The following is a 17,020-nucleotide window of genomic DNA, read 5'->3' on the forward strand; positions in this document are numbered from 1 at the left end:
TCAGTCACCACAGCAACTCTGGAGAAGTTACAGAGACCAAGGCCCAGAGGAGGATCCTACTGAGGTTAAAAAACTTCAAAAAGAAAAGAAAAGAAAGAAAAAAAGAAAAAAAAATCAACTTTAAACACTTTTTAAAATTGTTTCCCCAAAGGAATTATGGGAGAAAATATTGTGCTAAATATGGTACTTTAAATGAAACATTTATTATAGATTATTGTCTCTTTAAAGTCTCCTGAGCTTTCAAAGATCAACATGTGAGCTGTAGTTTCTACAGTGCATACTATGCACAGCTGTATTATTTTACAAAACTGAATTTAATAACTAACATGTAATTTCTCACCAACTTGGTGACCAAAAATAACAATCTTGTGTAATGACATGTCAAACTAGTTTTAAGTACAAGATTGATTATGCTTGTCATCCATTCAGGTTCCTGAAGAGTATGGGATCGACTGGAACGGACCTCACAGCCTTCATGGAGGCACTGTGTCAGTCCCCGAGATTCAGCTGGCCCGTGAGCTCTCAGATGAAGAGGTTGCAATTTTGCCAGCTCCAGGAGTTTCTGTTACTGATGCACTTAGACTATATGTAGAGACTGTGGAAGTGTTATCAAGAATCTTAGCAGACCCATGTTTTTATTTGTTGTGTTAGAACAAGCAAGGAAAAACTGAAAAAGTTTGCTTTCCTTAAAAAAAACAGAAAAAAAGCTGTTTTACTTTCAAGCTTCCTGTCTCATTATGGTCCACAGAATGACTAACATGAATGCTGTACTAAAGTAACAAAAAATAGCCGGTGCAACACAGATGTCTTCTTACTTGATAGTTTTATTACTTAAGGTGCAAAACAGTAACTAACATTTCAATGTAGAGTTACATCTTCATCAGAGTCCTTGGGAGAATGAGCAATGAAGCCCTTAATAAGAATCATCAACAGGTGCGTAAGGGGGGCGTGTTAGCACCCATCTCAACCAAGGTGTTACACTCAATCAGTCATTAAAGGGCAAATGCCTACACACAGTTCAAGAGTGATTAAAAAACAATGTTGATACGTAACAAATATAAAATGTTCACAATACAATGGAAATAAAAGTATATTCATCTTAAATACTATACTTTAACATATATTGACTTTAGAGAAAGCAAGTTAAATTAAATTCTTCATTTAAACCTAGAGGTTCTAATGTGCCGAGTGTATGTATCCAGAACGCTTCCCTGCATAGAAGTTTATTAATGATATCACCACCCCTGGATGGGGGTATGATTATCTCGATTCCCCAAAACCTCAGTGATGCAGGGGAGCCATGATTGGCCTGCTTATAATGCCTCACCATGGCATATGTTAAATTCTGGGTACGAATAGTCTTATGTTCAGATATTCTCAGTTTGAGTTGATGTTTTGTTTGACCTATATAAGCCAGTCCACAGGGACAATTTAGAAGGTACACTACATGTGTACTGTTACAATTAATAAATGAAGAGATGGAGTATTTCTTGCCAGTGTGAGGATGTGAAAATTCCTTCGCATTGGTCGAGTTAGAGCATTGCGCACAGTTACCACATTTATAGAAACCCAAGGGTGGGTTGGGGAGCCAAGTGGTCAGAGGTGGATTAGACATATCTGAATGGACCAATCGGTCACGAATGTTGCCAGCACGCCTAAATATAAACCTAGGCGGATTGGCGCATATGTCTTTGAGTGTCAGGTCACTCTTCAGAACATGCCAATGCTTGCGAATAACATTTTTCATTCTTCCTGCTTCTGGAGTGTAGCCAGTCGAAAAAAATACTCTAGGTGTTGTATGTGACTTACGTTTTTTCTTCAACAATGAGCCCTGTCCCATGCTTTTGTAATATCAGATTTGTCATATCCTCATTGTTCAAAACAGTGCGCTAAATGGGCTGCTTTTGACATAAAATCAGTTGTGGTGCTACAATTTCTTCTGACTCGCAAAAACTGGCCCACTGGTATGTTGCGAACTAGATGAGACGAGTGATTGCTGTCGGCTCTTAACAGGGTATTCCTACTAAGGGGTGGATTGTAAAATATTATTTACGTCCTTAGAAATAGTAAGATCTAAGAAATCAATGGACTGATTATTACATTCCATAGTAAAGGACAAATAATCTGTGGAAGAATTTACATAAGTCAAAAAATGATTTAGCTCATTAAGTGTACCCTTCCATATTAAAAGAACATCGTCTATATATCTGCACCACAGTGATATTTTGGAATGAAAGGGGTTATTTTCAATATTGTGTATATATTTTTCTTCCCATAAACCCATCACCAAACAGGCATAAGAGGGTGCAAATGCACTCCCCATAGCAGTCCCTTGAAGTTGTAAATAAAGACATACAGTGGGGCAAAAAAGTATTTAGTCAGCCACCAATTGTGCAAGTTCTCCCACTTAAAAAGATGAGAGAGGCCTGTAATTTTCATCATAGGTACACTTCAACTATGAGAGACAAAATGAGAAAAAAAAATCCAGAAAATCACATTGTAGGATTTTTAATGAATTTATTTGCAAATTATGGTGGAAAATAAGTATTTGGTCAATAAAAGTTCATCTCAATACTTTGTTATATACCTTTTGTTGGCAATGACAGAGGTCAAACGTTTTCTGCAAGTCTTCACAAGGTTTTCACACACTGTTGCTGGTATTTTGGCCCATTCCTCCATGCAGATCTCCTCTAGAGCAGTGATGTTTTGGGGCTGTCACTGGGCAACATGGACTTTCAACTCCCTCCAAAGATTTTCTATGGGGTTGAGATCTGGAGACTGGCTAGGCCACTCCAGGACCTTGAAATGCTTCTTACAAAGCCACTCCTTCGTTGCCCGGGCAGTGTGTTTGGGATCATTGTCATGCACCCAGCCACGTTTCATCTTCAATGCCCTTGCTGATGGAAGGAGGTTTTCACTCAAAATCTCACGATACATGGCCCCATTCATTCTTTCCTTTACACCGATCAGTTGTCCTGGTCATTTTGCAGAAAAACAGCCCCAAAGCATGATGTTTCCACCCCCATGCTTCACAGTAGGTATGGTGTTTTTTGGATGCAACTCAGCATTCTTTCCCCTCCAAACACGACGAGTTGAGTTTTTACCAAAAAGTTCTATTTTGGTTTCATCTGACCATATGACATTCTCCCAATCCTCTTCTGGATCATCCAAATGCTCTTTAGCAAACTCCAGACGGGCCTGGACATGTACTGGCTTAAGCAGGGGGACACGTCTGGCACTGCAGGATTTGAGTCCCTGGCGGCGTAGTGTGTTACTGGGTAGCCTTTGTTACCTTGGTCCCAGCTCTCTGCAGGTCATTCACTAGGTCCCCCCGTGTGGTTCTGGGATTTTTGCTCACCGTTCTTGTGATCATTTTGACCCCACGGGGTGAGATCTTGCGTGGAGCCCCGGATCGAGGGAGATTATTAGTGGTCTTGTATGTCTTCCATTTTCTTATAATTGCTTCCACAGTTGATTTCTTCACACCAAGCTGCTTACCTATTGCAGATTCAGTCTTCCCAGCCTGGTGCAGGTCTACAATTTTGTTTCTGGTGTCCTTTGACATCTCTTTGGTCTTGGCCATAGTGGAATTTGGAGTGTGACTGTTTGAGGTTGTGGACAGGTGTCTTTTATACTGATAACAAGTTCAAACAGGTGCCATTAATACAGGTAACGAGTGGAGGACAGAGGAGCCTCTTAAAGAACAAGTTACAGGTCTGTGAGAGCTAGAAATCTTGCTTGTTTGTAGGTGACCAAATACTTATTTCCTGAGGAATTTGCAAATAAATTCATTAAAAATCCTACAATGTGATTTGCTGGATTTTTTTCCTCATTTTGTCTCTCATAGTTGAAGTGTACCTATGATGAAAATGACAGGCCTCTCTCATCTTTTTAAGTGGGAGAACTTGCACAATTGGTGGCTGACTAAATACTGTTTTGCCCCACTGTATGTGCCAATCCGCCTAGGTTTATATTTAGGCGTGCTGGCAACATTCGTGACCGATTGGTCCATTCAGATATGTCTAATCCACCTCTGACCACTTGGCTCCCCAACCCACCCTTGGGTTTCTATAAATGTGGTAACTGTGCGCAATGCTCTAACTCGACCAATGCGAAGGAATTTTCACATCCTCGCACTGGCAAGAAATACTCCATCTCTTCATTTATGAATTGTAACAGTACACATGTAGTGTACCTTCTAAAGTGTCCCTGTGGACTGGCTTATATAGGCCAAACAAAACGTCAACTCAAACTGAGAATATCTGAACATAAGACAGCTATTCGTACCCAGAATTTAACATATGCCATGGCGAGGCATTATAAGCAGGCCAATCATGGCTCCCCTGCATCACTGAGGTTTTGGGGAATCGAGAAAATCATACCCCCATCCAGGGGTGGTGATATCATTACTAAACTTCTATGCAGGGAAGCGTTCTCGATACATACACTCGGCACTTTAGAACCTCTAGGTTTAAATGAAGAATTTAATTTAACTTGCTTTCTCTAAAGTCAAAATATGTTATAGTATAGTATTTAAGATGAATATACTTTTATTTCCATTGTATTGTGAACATTTTATATTTGTTACGTATCAACATTGTTACTTATCAACATTGTTTTTTAATCACTTTTGAACTGTGTGTGGGCATTTGCCCTTTAATAACTGATTGAGTGTAACACCTTGGTTGAGATGGGTCATCAGGCAGCTAACACGCCCCCCTTACCCTCTTGCAGATGATGGGTGTCGGTTCGTCCACAGTCTCCTGGATCACTGACTACCTGACAGACAGACCACAGTTTGTCCGTCTGGACCGTGTTCTGTCTGATGTGGTGGTGAGTGGTACGGGGGCTCCACAGGGGACTGTGCTGTCTCCTTTTCTGTTCACCTTATACACCACAGACTTCCAGTACAACTCAGAGTCATGTCACCTACAGAAGTTCTCTGATGACTCTGCAGTTGTGGGGTGTATAAGGGATGGACAGGAGGGAGAGTACAGAGCGCTGGTGGACAACTTTGTGGAGTGGTCTGGTAAGAATCACCTGCTGCTGAATGTGGATAAGACCAGAGATGGTGATTGACTTCAGGTGGAAGGGAACAGCTCCGCACCCCCTTTGTATTCTGGGTGGAGATGTGGAAATGGTTGAGGAGTACAGATACCTGGGTGTCAACATCAACAACAGGCTGAACTGGAAAATCAACAGCACTGCTGTTTACAAGAAGGGGATGAGCAGACTCTGTTTCCTGAGGAAGCTGAGAACCTTCAACGTGTGCAGCAGAATGTTGGAGATGTTCTACCAGTCTGTTGTGGCCAGCGATCTGTTCTCCTCCACCATCTGCTGGGGCAGCAGCATCGGAGCCAGCGACACAAACAGACTGAACAAACAGTCAGACTGGCTGCAAACAGGAGACATTTGAAGCTGTGGTGGAGAGGAGGTCACTGAATAAACTGTTATCTATCATGGATAACCCTGACCACCCTCTCCACCCCACACTGGTCCAACAGAGGAGCACCTTCTCTAAGAGGCTCTGACAGCTTCGATGTCGCACGGAGCGCTACAGGAAATCATTCCTCCCACAGGCAATTAAACTTTTTAACACTTCATCACAGAGTGTGAGATAAGACTCATATACTGCAGTACAACTGCACTGAATGCACCTTGCACAACCTTGCACAATAGGTTTATCTACAGCCTATCATTACTAGTGAAACAGTTGGGCATTTTTACTCCCCAACTTGCACATTAAGTTTATCTATATCTATTGAAATAGTTGTACATTTTATTTCCAAATTGTATATATTTTAAATATAGTATTCTATTATTATTTCATGTATATTGTTTCCTATTATTTAATATTTAATGTTTACTCTGTATGTGTGCTGTGTGTCTGATATTTTGCATTTTTTTGGGATCAATAAAAATCTATCTATCTATCTATCTATCTTACGCACCTGTTGATGACTCTTATTAAGGGCTTCATTGCCCATTCTCTCCAAGGACTCTGATGAAGATGTAACTCTACATCGAAACATTAGTCACTGTTTTGCACCTTAAGTAATAAAACTATCAAGTAAGAAGACATCTGTGTTGCACCGGCTATTTTTTGTTACTTTATACCGTTTTTGTCCTGCCTTGGTTGCACCGGATTGTTGTGGTCTGCAGAAGCGCAGAGAACTTTCTCTTTTTTATATGAATGCTGTACTGTTAGCACTGAAGGTGCAGAACTGTTTGATTTCAGTAAATGGAAAAAATATGTAGAATAAAAAGCAGCTGGGCCAGGGTACCTGATGAAGATAAAAGTCATAAAATGGATTCAAGACATTTAGTTCAACTTTAATTGATCATATCTATCCATGAGACATAGAAGCATTTGTAAAGAGAGCAAATAAGGTGTTTATACCTGTTTCAATGAACATCCTTAGAAAGCCAGTGATGCGGCAGGTGGAGTGGAAGGGAAATCTATCTTCCAGATAACAAGAGTATATTGTGCACAATATTCTCTCACACACACACACACATATATATATATATATATATATATATATATATATATATATATATATATAACATATTTTCATCAATTATATAATTTTTTGCATTCCATTCTCCCATTTAACAATTCCATATAAGCTACTTGAGGGGTATAAACTGTACTGATGTATTTATATTATAAACTTTATATTACTTACCAACCAGAGTACAATGAAGTGGACATGCCCATTCTTGCTGCGGTTTATAGAATAAGAGATGTTCCCGTTCCCTGTCCTCTTCAGAGTCCCTTACATCCATCTTCATTCTAAGTGGTTTCCCAGTTGCATGTTCCCTTAGCAGATTCTCTTTGAAAACTTTGGCAGCTTGAGTGGGTTCTTTAATAAGCTTCCATTCTAAACAAACAACAACAATAAAGTTATCTATTCCAGAGAGACATGTTGTGAATTGGCATGTTACCTGCAGATACAGATATCCTCTCACTCTACAGAACAGGAGGAAGATTCTGTTCATTTCACTGACAAAAGGTGAAACCCAACATCTTCAGAATCTGTCACAACGCTGAGTTGACATAAAAACAGCATTCTGAACAAAAACTAAATATAAGAAAAATAGAAAAACCCAGGTGCATGTTATTAATTGTCTGTAACTGTATTATCTTATCTAATTATATCTTACAGGTGTTATCTTTCTATTGACTTACACACAATCTTATAGCAACACTATCGTGATGACACAAACCACTGTCTGTTTCTTTGTGATCCAACTCCTCGTTGACAATCACTGCTGGTACTACTGCACTCTCAGCTGATGTTTCAAGCCTCACTGGAACATTGTCACTGACTAGGGCTGTCTCACTATCATTTTCTTCACTTTGGCCTCCCTCTTGTTCTCTTTCTGATTCCTACATGGGTGTCCTTGAAGTTAACACAATTGAAATTATGGTCATACTCTCTTATTCTAAGAGAGACATATTCCCAAAGAAAATGAAAATGCTACCCTTGCATTGCTTAGGAAGTACATACCCATTGCAGCTCAATCTGTGCAGCTTCATCTCTGAAAAGGGAACTTCCTTCTGACAAGTGATGCAGGGGATGACTGGACCAGAGGCAGGACGTGAGCTCTCCTAACAACAACAAATGGCTTTTAATTAATGATTAAAAGTCACCAGTAATCTTTGTTTTGATTGTGTATTAAACTAGGTCTCTGTAAATTTATGTACACAATCTAAGGGTAGATCCTGTTGAAGTGGACGTATGTGGATTGTAGCCTGTCCAATCATCGTCGATGGATCTTTCAGATAGGCAAGGGTGTATCCAGTGCTGGGACACTGAAGCAATGCAAGATTTCGACTGCGAGTAGATCCAACAAGTTTTAGAAATTCAAAGCCTCCCGCTTGTTGGAGCTTCGGAAACACTTCCATCAGTTTATTTGTTATAACCATGGGATCGTAGTCATTCCCTGGAGAAAAAACAAAACAAAATCATAACTCACCTCACCTAAAACTAAGCAAATATGCCTGTGATAACTATTATTCACACTATGAAAATCAATTAAGTTTGAGTCACTATAAAAAGAAATGCTGAGTAGAACTGCAAATAATTTCAACAAGCCACAGACAGTACAAACTTTTTTTGGTTTTGGTAAATGCCTAGTTTCGCACTGACCTGAAAATTTTACTTTTTGCTCTCCAAGTCCTGAAGTAAGGGGCTTGGGCTTTAAACAGTACACTTGGAATTATATCCGCCTTGTGGTCAGCCAAACAACAGACAGTGTGTGTGTAGCTTCTTCGGCTAACTTGGACTTGTGCTGGTCGTCTTGTCATATTCCTTCTGGCCCCAATGTTATATGGTGCAAAGAGCCTTGCTACCTTGCAACACAGAAAAACGTCACAGCTCAATGGTCACCAGTCAGCTAAAACAGCCTCTACTTCTATCTTGGGATGCTCAAGCCAGCTAACACTATTTAGCCGATTAGCGAACTAGTTTTATGCTCCCCCCATTAACAATGAATGTGTCACGCACAAAGCGTCATGAGCCTACCGCATACAAATACATTTTCGAGTCAATCTAATTTAACCCACACGTATGTCCCGAATCATTAATTTGTAGCACAACTGGCTAACATGAAATTACTTAGCTTACCTTGGACAGATGTACGTGATTGAGCGGCAGGTATCTGCTGTGACTGAGCTGCCGGAGTTCTGCTCAGAGCTTCCTCAATCAAATTCGCTTTGTGCAGGACATTTTGTCCTGCACATTGTACGGCGTTTCAACATTGGGGCTAGCAGGACCGAGTTTTAGCGCCACCCAGTGTATTGGAATGTGTTCAGTAGCTCTGCTTCAATCCATATTGATCTGGATCCTTATCTGGAATTGATTTGTCTTGGCTTGATGTATTGGGTAACCAATCAGGCATTAGGTTCCGCCTACCAACTTTTGATGGGTCAGTTTGACAGTTTTAAGTAATTCATGAAGCACTGCAACGCAGGACCATGAAATGTAAATGTAAATAGTGAAATAATTATATCTGCATTTTACATCAAATGAATCGATATTTGAAATAATTAATGACACATTTAAGTAATTATTTAATGGTGTATTTATTTATTTAATTGTGGCACTTTCAGTCCTCCATAGATAACAGGTATTTACTGTTAATACCAATGCATCTTGGGAAAATAAAGGAAAAGGCGGGAATTACACTGCAGCCAGTATTTTTACTGTAAATTCAAATAATACAGTAAGAAACTGTATGTCTATTTACAGTAAAATACCTTAAACTTTAAAAACAGTATGCTTACTGTAAATAAACAGTAGTTCACTGGTGACGCTGCTGACAGTATATTACTGTAAATTTACGGTGAAAAAGTTTTACAGTGAAAAACCTTTAAAAACGGTCAAATTTGACCCGAAGACAACACAAGGGTTAACAGGCAGAAACCTCAGACAGACCCTGAACTCCTAGTGGGACGGCCATCTGCCCCCAAAACCCAGACCCATCACTACTCAGAAGTCTCAGCTTATGGTCTTCGTAGCAAGCTGTTTAAGAATAGGTCACCCCGCACTTCTAATTAGTGATAAGGCAGGCCAAGTCCCCCTCTGTCTGACCAGCCTACACTCAATAATTAGGCCAGTGTGATAATCCTGCCGCCTCCGAACTGCGATTAGGAAGCAGAGAGGGATCAAATGTTCAGAAAACTATTAGACTTTAACAATCACTCTGTGTGATCCTTGAAAAACTCCCTTCCCTTAATTTAGCTTATTAAGTAAACTCTCAGACAGCCTCGGTGTGTGTGTTTTTTACACGTTTGTATTTGTGATACTTTCCCAAGTATGTATAGTGTACTTTTCTGTATATTGTCATTTATAAAAAAGAAAATTGCACTTTTGCCTGTTTATTTACATGTGAAAAATGAAAATGTTTCACTCTGTGTGATCTCAGTCCCAGCAGAACGAAACACAACAGCTATGTTGGAAACCATTCACTCATTCACTCACTCACTATTATGTAGGGAATAGTGAGTGTTTATTAAGTAGTAAACTATATAGGGCAGTGCTTCCCAACCGTGTTCCAAATCACTATTCATTATATAAAACAAGTTCTCATAAAATGTAACTGTCAATAATAAGGTTGGCTTGGTAAGCAATACTACTAATAGCCTACTAGGCTACTACTACTTAGAGCGAAGCTGAATATTTCAACCATTTATCCACTAACGTTTCTTTTAGCTAACTATTTCAAACATGTATCCAGTACATTACTTATAACTAATCATTTGAACTATTTAGCCATTACTTTTAGCTATCTGTTTACACTTCTGTATCTTCTATATATGTTGCATTTTCAGTACTGTTTAGTAACGAAAGCCCGCTCCATTTTTCCTTTTCAGTTTTCGTGGGTGCTTCTGCTTCTTCTTCTCCTCCAGGAAAACACGACCGCGTTGCATTGTGGGATACGGATCGTATGTACACTCAAATTTGCTGTGCATTGTGGGTATTTTATAGTGGACTATACAGTGAATAAAATTAAGCGCAGATTATTCAAACACCACTACAAAATGGCAAACACTACTATGTAGGGAACTGTTTCTGTGATAGGGAACGGTTTCCAACGTAGCTAACGGGTCAGGAATAATCATAAGAACAATTAATAAACAGTAAACGGGTCAGGAAGAACACGAGAAGCAGACACCTAGTCAATGTACCAGTTTTTATTGGACTTATATAGAAATACTTAAAAAAAAAACATGAAGTAGCACCATTACTTAAGTCTTACTTTTTTATCATGTATAACTTCAAATGTCAGAAAAATAAAACTCTTGATACATTTTTCAAATCTTGTCTCAGCAAATATAATATTAGTATTTGACCATGAGGTTAAAGGCCCTTTATCATAAAATAAAATATACTTTGTTCTTAAACTTTGCTCAATAAAGTACATTTACGCTCAAGTAACTTCACCTACATATACATAAACAAGTGGTAAACAAATGTATTAAAATAGAAATACTAAAACTATAGTGGTGCAACAGAAGCCTGTAATTCCCACTGGAATCTAATTCATACAAATTTTTAGAAAGCATAAACGGTTTCTTTGTGTTCAACTTACTAAGTTTTGTACATTTCAATGTTTCATAATAATATAGAATAAAATATGCTTTATATTACTGAATAAAAAATATGCTGGGTGAAGCAGATTTTAAAAGACTTTCTTGTTTAGTTTTTTGCTGAACCTATAAAAAAAAAACTCCATCCCAACAGAATACTGTCAAATGCAATACACAATTTTGTGGACTCGGATTTCCCATCCCACAGTCGTGTGATATTAAAATAATACAGTGATCAATGCCATAAGGCCATACTTAAAAAATAAACAAGATTTCAACCCAGCTACAAAAAGTTCACTGAACTTAAATTAAAATATCTGTAAACATCTTGGCGATAAGAAATATAATCTTTCAAGTCAAAAAAAGAATAAAATACTTCGATTCTGTATTAATGTCATTTAAAACGGTCCAACGTGTGGAAATTGATTCTATACATGTAGGATATGTACCCCGTCGCGCGGTGTCTGACCTCACGCTGCAGTATCTCTGGAAGTCAGCCGTCCTGTCGGGGCTGGAGCCCTCCGTGTTCCCCAGCCATGCCCCCCCCCCCTCCCCTCACAACATTCAATCGGCAAAACTGGGAGGGCTCTGCCGCCTAACAGTCTACGGTTTGACTCAAGTACCTCCGTCCTGACCCCACTGTGTCTCTCCACTTCATAAATATAGGGTACAATGTACTAGAACTACTGATTACTATGCTGTAATATTTAAAACATGCACTTAAGATGTTGAAAATATTTCCCCACGCTACAGTATATTATTAACAACTACAAAAACGGGGGTGTCTCTGTCCCTTCATCTGGATACTGCAGCCTCTGACATACATATGCATATATACTTATGTACACTTTTCCCAAAAACAGATGATTGGCTGATCCCATTAAAGCAGTACGAAGAGTCTTTGTTTGTTCTCGCCGGTGACGAGACATAGTCAAAAGAGTCACACTTCTTATGAAAATATACGTATAGCCTGAGTGACGCCGGCGTGGCAGACAGGGCATTTGGGTTCGCTCCTCTCGCAGATGCGGTTGGCACACTCCATGCAGAAGAGGTTGTGCCCACAGGGGACCAGCGCGGCGATGACCTCACTCTCGAAGCACACCGAGCAGTCACGGCTGCCCTTGCGGCTGGTGCCGGAGGAGGTGGAGGAGGAGGAGGACGACGACGACGACGACGACGCCGAGGAGTCGCACGGAACCCCGGGAAGGTGGGGACCCGGCAGGGAAGAGTAGCTGGGGAAACTGAGCGGGCCTCCGCCCGGGTCGCTGCGCACCCTCCGGGCCAACTGGTGCTCGCCGTGACCGGCACTGTGGCTGTGGAGCGGGGGCGACAGCCTGGGCTGTGGGGTGCAACCGTTACCCCGCCTCTGACTTGCCGCTATCCCGTTGGCGTTGGTGGGGAATATGGCTGAAGTGGAGCTGGGGGTGGGGGAGCTGCCTCCTGTGGAGGAGGGGGTCATACGACTGTCGTACTGGGACCACTGGAGGCCCGGCGGCGGCGGTGGCGGTGTGGGGTCGAACCCCGGCGAGGAGTCAAATGTCAGATCAGTGCAGTCGGGCGAGATTGTCTCACTCCCGTACACAAAGCCGTTGCCGTTGATGATGTTGTTGTTATTGTTGTTGCCGTTGTTGTTGTTGTTGGCGGCGGTATAGCTGAGCGCCGGGCTGGGGGGGCTGTAGTCGGCCATGCGCGAGCCATTGTTGCCGAAGTAGGAGTCTGTGGAGGCGCTGCCCAGGGACGAGGACGAGTCGTTGCGGTAGTTGGAGAATGGCTTGCGCGCTGAGCTGGGGGTCATCCCGGCGCCGGGCTTGGACCACAGGATGGCGTGGCCATGCAGATCTAAACCCACGTCCGTCCCGTTGGCATGGAAGTCGTTCTCGTCCTGAAGCTCGATGAGGCCCCCCGTCCTCATGGCGATATGGGCCTCGATCTCTTCGCGCGCCCTGTCTACGTTCTCCGGCATCCCCGTCACCTCGAACACCGGCTCCTTGTCTCTGCTGGGCGTCACGATGTAGGTGTGGGTCTGCTGCTGGATGCGCTTGATGGTGGCACCCTTGGGGCCTACAACCAGCCCCACTACACGGTACGGCACCCTCACCTGGATGGTGGTCTGTCCGGGCAGGTTCGGGGGTCCAGGGACCGGGGTGCCGCTCCCATTCAGGCTGGTGTTTTTGTTCCTGGAGGCCCGGATCATGGAGAAGTGCTCGGCAGCAGAGATGATCTCCCTCCTGGCCATGGCCACGTCCTCCCTCCGGCCCGTCACCACAAACACTGGCTCCTCGCCTCGAACCGGCGTCTTGATGTAGGTGTTGGTCTTCGCTCGCAGCGCTTTGATCTTGCAACCTGAAGCAGGGAGACAAAAAAGGGACGAAAGGTGAGGCCAGGTTCCAAAATAACAACGGCTCAAAAATATGTCATGCTTTAAATCATTACTTATGGACTAGTCCAAACAGCTGCTGGATGTTTATTATGGTTTCTTTCAAGAGGCCAGCGGGCCTCAGAAATCGGTGAAACCACCCCTCTTTTTGGAGAACAAATTCAAACCACATGCTGCACCACCACAAACATACAGCGGGACAAAAATAACTCTCAAAGAAAGCTCACTTCTGGGTCTGGGATGATCCCTGCTCCTTTACTACAATATAGTCGGCCATCTACAACAGCTGCTGTTAGACTCTTGATCCTTATTTTATACTAATAGCGTTATGGAAAGAGGGGAGAGCTACTTAATCACTTCACAGCCTTGCACTGGTGCAGAAAGTTGCATTCCAACACCCTCAAACAGCACATACACACATCTCTTTATGATCAAACTGGGACCGGCTGAGGAAACCTTAGAAGAATGACATAATTAGTAGAGCAAAGCCCGCTGAGTGGGACAGGGTGATATAACCAGGAATGAAGGGGAGAGTAAGCCCACCTAAACTCAGTCTTCACAGCCAATTTAAACCGTTGACAATTTAACCGTTGACATGAATTCATAATGAGTTAGTATCAAATGAATGTAGGTTAAATGAGGATAGGGTCTCTTTTATGGAGGCTCCCTGCTTAAAATAATCCCAGAGGTCACAGTTAATCCACGACTTAATTTCCATTTTGTAACCTGATATAACCTGACAAAAGGGGGTTATCTGGTGTAAATAGATCTACTTGACAAAATGTCCCACTGGGGGTGTAACAATACATCGCGACGAATCGATTCAAAGATCCACAAACCAATATTAATGATGCAAAGTGAAAATATCGATACATATCGTCTGTAAGGTACCCCTTGATTTTAGATTCCCACTTTATATTTTGTATTTTCATTCAAAAGAATAGCTTGTTTTTTTATTTAAATGCCTGGAAGAGCTCGGTTATAAAACTGACTAATCACATTTTTTGAGTTGATATAAATGTAACTGTGTTAAATAGACATATGACATTGTCTCATATCAATAGCAGGCCCCTGAATAGAATCAAAATCGCAAAAGACTTTAAGATCAGTAAATATCTTATCAGTGTCCAAAGAATCAATATAATATCGTATGGTATAAGTTGTCTTTTCCTGTTTTTAAAGGCTGAGTGATGTCATTTTCTAAACTAACCAGACTGGCTTTATTATTTGCCTTTACCCACTTAAGTCATTGTATCCACATTATTGGTGATTATTTACCAAAACTCTCATTGTGTTTTAATATTTTGTGAAAGCACCAATAGTCAATCCTACAATATCAATATCATGTGTTTGGTCAAAAAAAAATACCGTGATATTTTATATTCTCCATATGGCCCAGCTCTATTTACACCCATATGTCCGACTGTAGTCGTTTTAAAGTGGAGGGTGGGGGTATGTGGTTCCTTTGTTTTTCTGGGAACAACAAGAACAGCAGCAGTGTTGCAGGGAGGGGAAAAGATTCCGCATATATGTAACCAAGTACCGCCCAACTGTGTGTTAGCTGGGTCTGTGTGTGCAGCTATGGGCGTCTGCTGCCTGTGGCAAGGTAACATCGTGACTGTTGTCCTAATTTGATCCTGTAACGTTACAGCTTGAACGTTAAATGAAGCCGGGGAACGATTTGCAAGCCATGTATGAACAAAGACCGACACATCTGGAGTTATTAAGAGCCAATGTTCCCTGCGAGCTCAGAGTTTGGTGACTTAACGTTACATGTCCGAAATTACCAAATCACGTTAATGATTAAAATAACCAGCGGCCATTGCTGCACTTTAGCCTAGCTAGACGTTTTGGAAGTGTCTGTAATGTAATTTAGATGCAGGGAGTTTACTTAGCTAGCCTACGTACCGTTCTCTTTTCCCAAAACTAAACTCCATTCAATTTTTTTTTACATTTTAAATGTGTACCTTTACATACCTAAAAAAGTATACACATCAGAAAATATGACTTTGTATTGTATCAGTTTTTTCGGCGCACTCAATTCGGCATATACAGAAACATCTAAAAAGGCTTTTATTTTACTTAAATGACAACTTTTTGAATTGGTTTATGCTACTCGCTGTCGCCCACAACTATGTATTTATAGAGGAGGAACAATGTGTTACTAACTGGCGAGACACTAATAAAAGTTCGCGTTTTATTGAACTGTTTATTGTCTGTTGGATTATAGAGATGCCGAATTCACGAGTATAGCTTCACATTTAGATAATAGATATTAAAAGGCAGGTTAAGTGCTTGTGCACAGAAGCAATGCCGTGTTAAGATAAGACGTATGCAGTATTCCGGCGTGTATTGGCATTCTGTCCTCCCACACAGGATAATAGCTCGGGACGTGTTCATACCTGTGTTTGGGTGCATGGCCGTGTAGCTCACGTTACTACTCAGCTGCGAAACATGAAGATATAAAGCTTAACTAACTAGAAACAGAGAAACACACACCCTGTCTGCCCACAATCTCAGCCACATGCTCGGAGCTGGGAACAGGTACGCATTCGGTCATGTTGACGCTCTTTTTCCGGGGCTCCTGGTTGTCGTACAGGGAGTTCTCGTCGTTGTCCAAGCCGAGCAAAGAGAGCTGGTCCAGGGCGATCTGCAGGGCTCTTTGGTCGTCCAGTGCATCTCCCTGGACGCTGCTGTCGGCGAAGAGCGAGCTGGGCATCTTTGCGACTTTGCAGCGTTGCGGGATCGGATAAAAGGCAAACGGAAGGAGGGTAAAGAAGGAGTGAACGGGGGAGGAAGACAGGAGAGGGGAGGAGGAGGGGAGAGGAACCGGACCCGGTTCTCAAAGACAACTGGTCAGTGGAAATCAGTGCGGCTGCGGGAGGAAAGAAAAACAGTGCAAGGAGCTACAGAAAAACATCCACACCCTTTGTTTTCCCGATAAAAAAAACTGGAAGTCCTGGTCCTAGCCGACCCGGGCTGTGCTGTTGCACGAAAAAAAACAGGGACGAAAAAGCGTATTTATTCCAGAGCCGGCAGTGAAGATAGTAATAATATTCCTTCCTGACAAAGGGCCCCTCCCCAGCTGGCTTCCCTCAAGTCCTCTGTTGCTTCTGTCTGAGTCCTTGCAGAACCAGACAGAGAGATGTGCGGGTGACGTCACCGCCTGGGCAGGGACGATGCGGTGCCGCGAGGTCATTTGCATATCCGAGAGCTGATTGGCTGCACGGGCGATGAGTGGGCGAGGTTAAGTCTAAAGACACGCCCGCTTCTTTGTTCTCTGTCTCTCTCTTTGTCTCTCACTCCTTGTCTGTTTGCTTTAAAATCAGGCAGTTCTATAAGATGTTTAATGCAATGAAATATACAGTAGGCCTACTTACTGTCACAGACGGTTAGAAGTCACAACAATGGACATAAACACTAATATAAACTCGATAAATCAATAGACATATACATGGATTTCTCGGCAAAGTCATCACTGCTTGCGCACGCAACCGGGGGGGCAGAAAGAAGACGTGTTTCGTGTAGTTAGTAGTAGTAGCAGC

The 17,020-nt window shown here is 41.9% G+C and overlaps 1 protein-coding gene across 1 annotated transcript; it reads right to left on the reverse strand.

Annotated features, from left to right (window-relative positions):
- Positions 1–10,687: 10,687 nt before the first annotated feature.
- Positions 10,688–16,609, reverse strand: mex3b (mex-3 RNA binding family member B). The gene is made up of 2 exons (XM_078260404.1): positions 15,975–16,609; positions 10,688–13,441 (listed from the first exon to the last, which is right to left on the reverse strand). The coding sequence occupies exons 1-2, from the start codon at positions 16,192–16,194 to the stop codon at positions 12,048–12,050; spliced, it is 1,614 nt and encodes a 537-aa protein (XP_078116530.1). The 5' UTR covers positions 16,195–16,609; the 3' UTR covers positions 10,688–12,047.
- Positions 16,610–17,020: the final 411 nt, after the last annotated feature.

The sequence above is a fragment of the Sander vitreus genome, chromosome 1 (assembly GCF_031162955.1).
Source record: "Sander vitreus isolate 19-12246 chromosome 1, sanVit1, whole genome shotgun sequence".
Lineage (NCBI taxonomy): Eukaryota > Metazoa > Chordata > Actinopteri > Perciformes > Percidae > Sander > Sander vitreus.

What these genes read in the sequence shown, in the direction of transcription:
- mex3b (XM_078260404.1), bottom strand. Translation starts at nt 16,194, where the DNA reads ATGCCCAGCTCGCTCTTCGCCGACAGCAGCGTCCAGGGAGATGCACTG. An exon ending in TGAGATTGTGGGCAGACAGG is followed by an intron (nt 13,442 to 15,974) that starts GTGTGTGTTTCT and finishes TCCCTGCTTCAG; the next exon opens with GTTGCAAGATCAAAGCGCTG.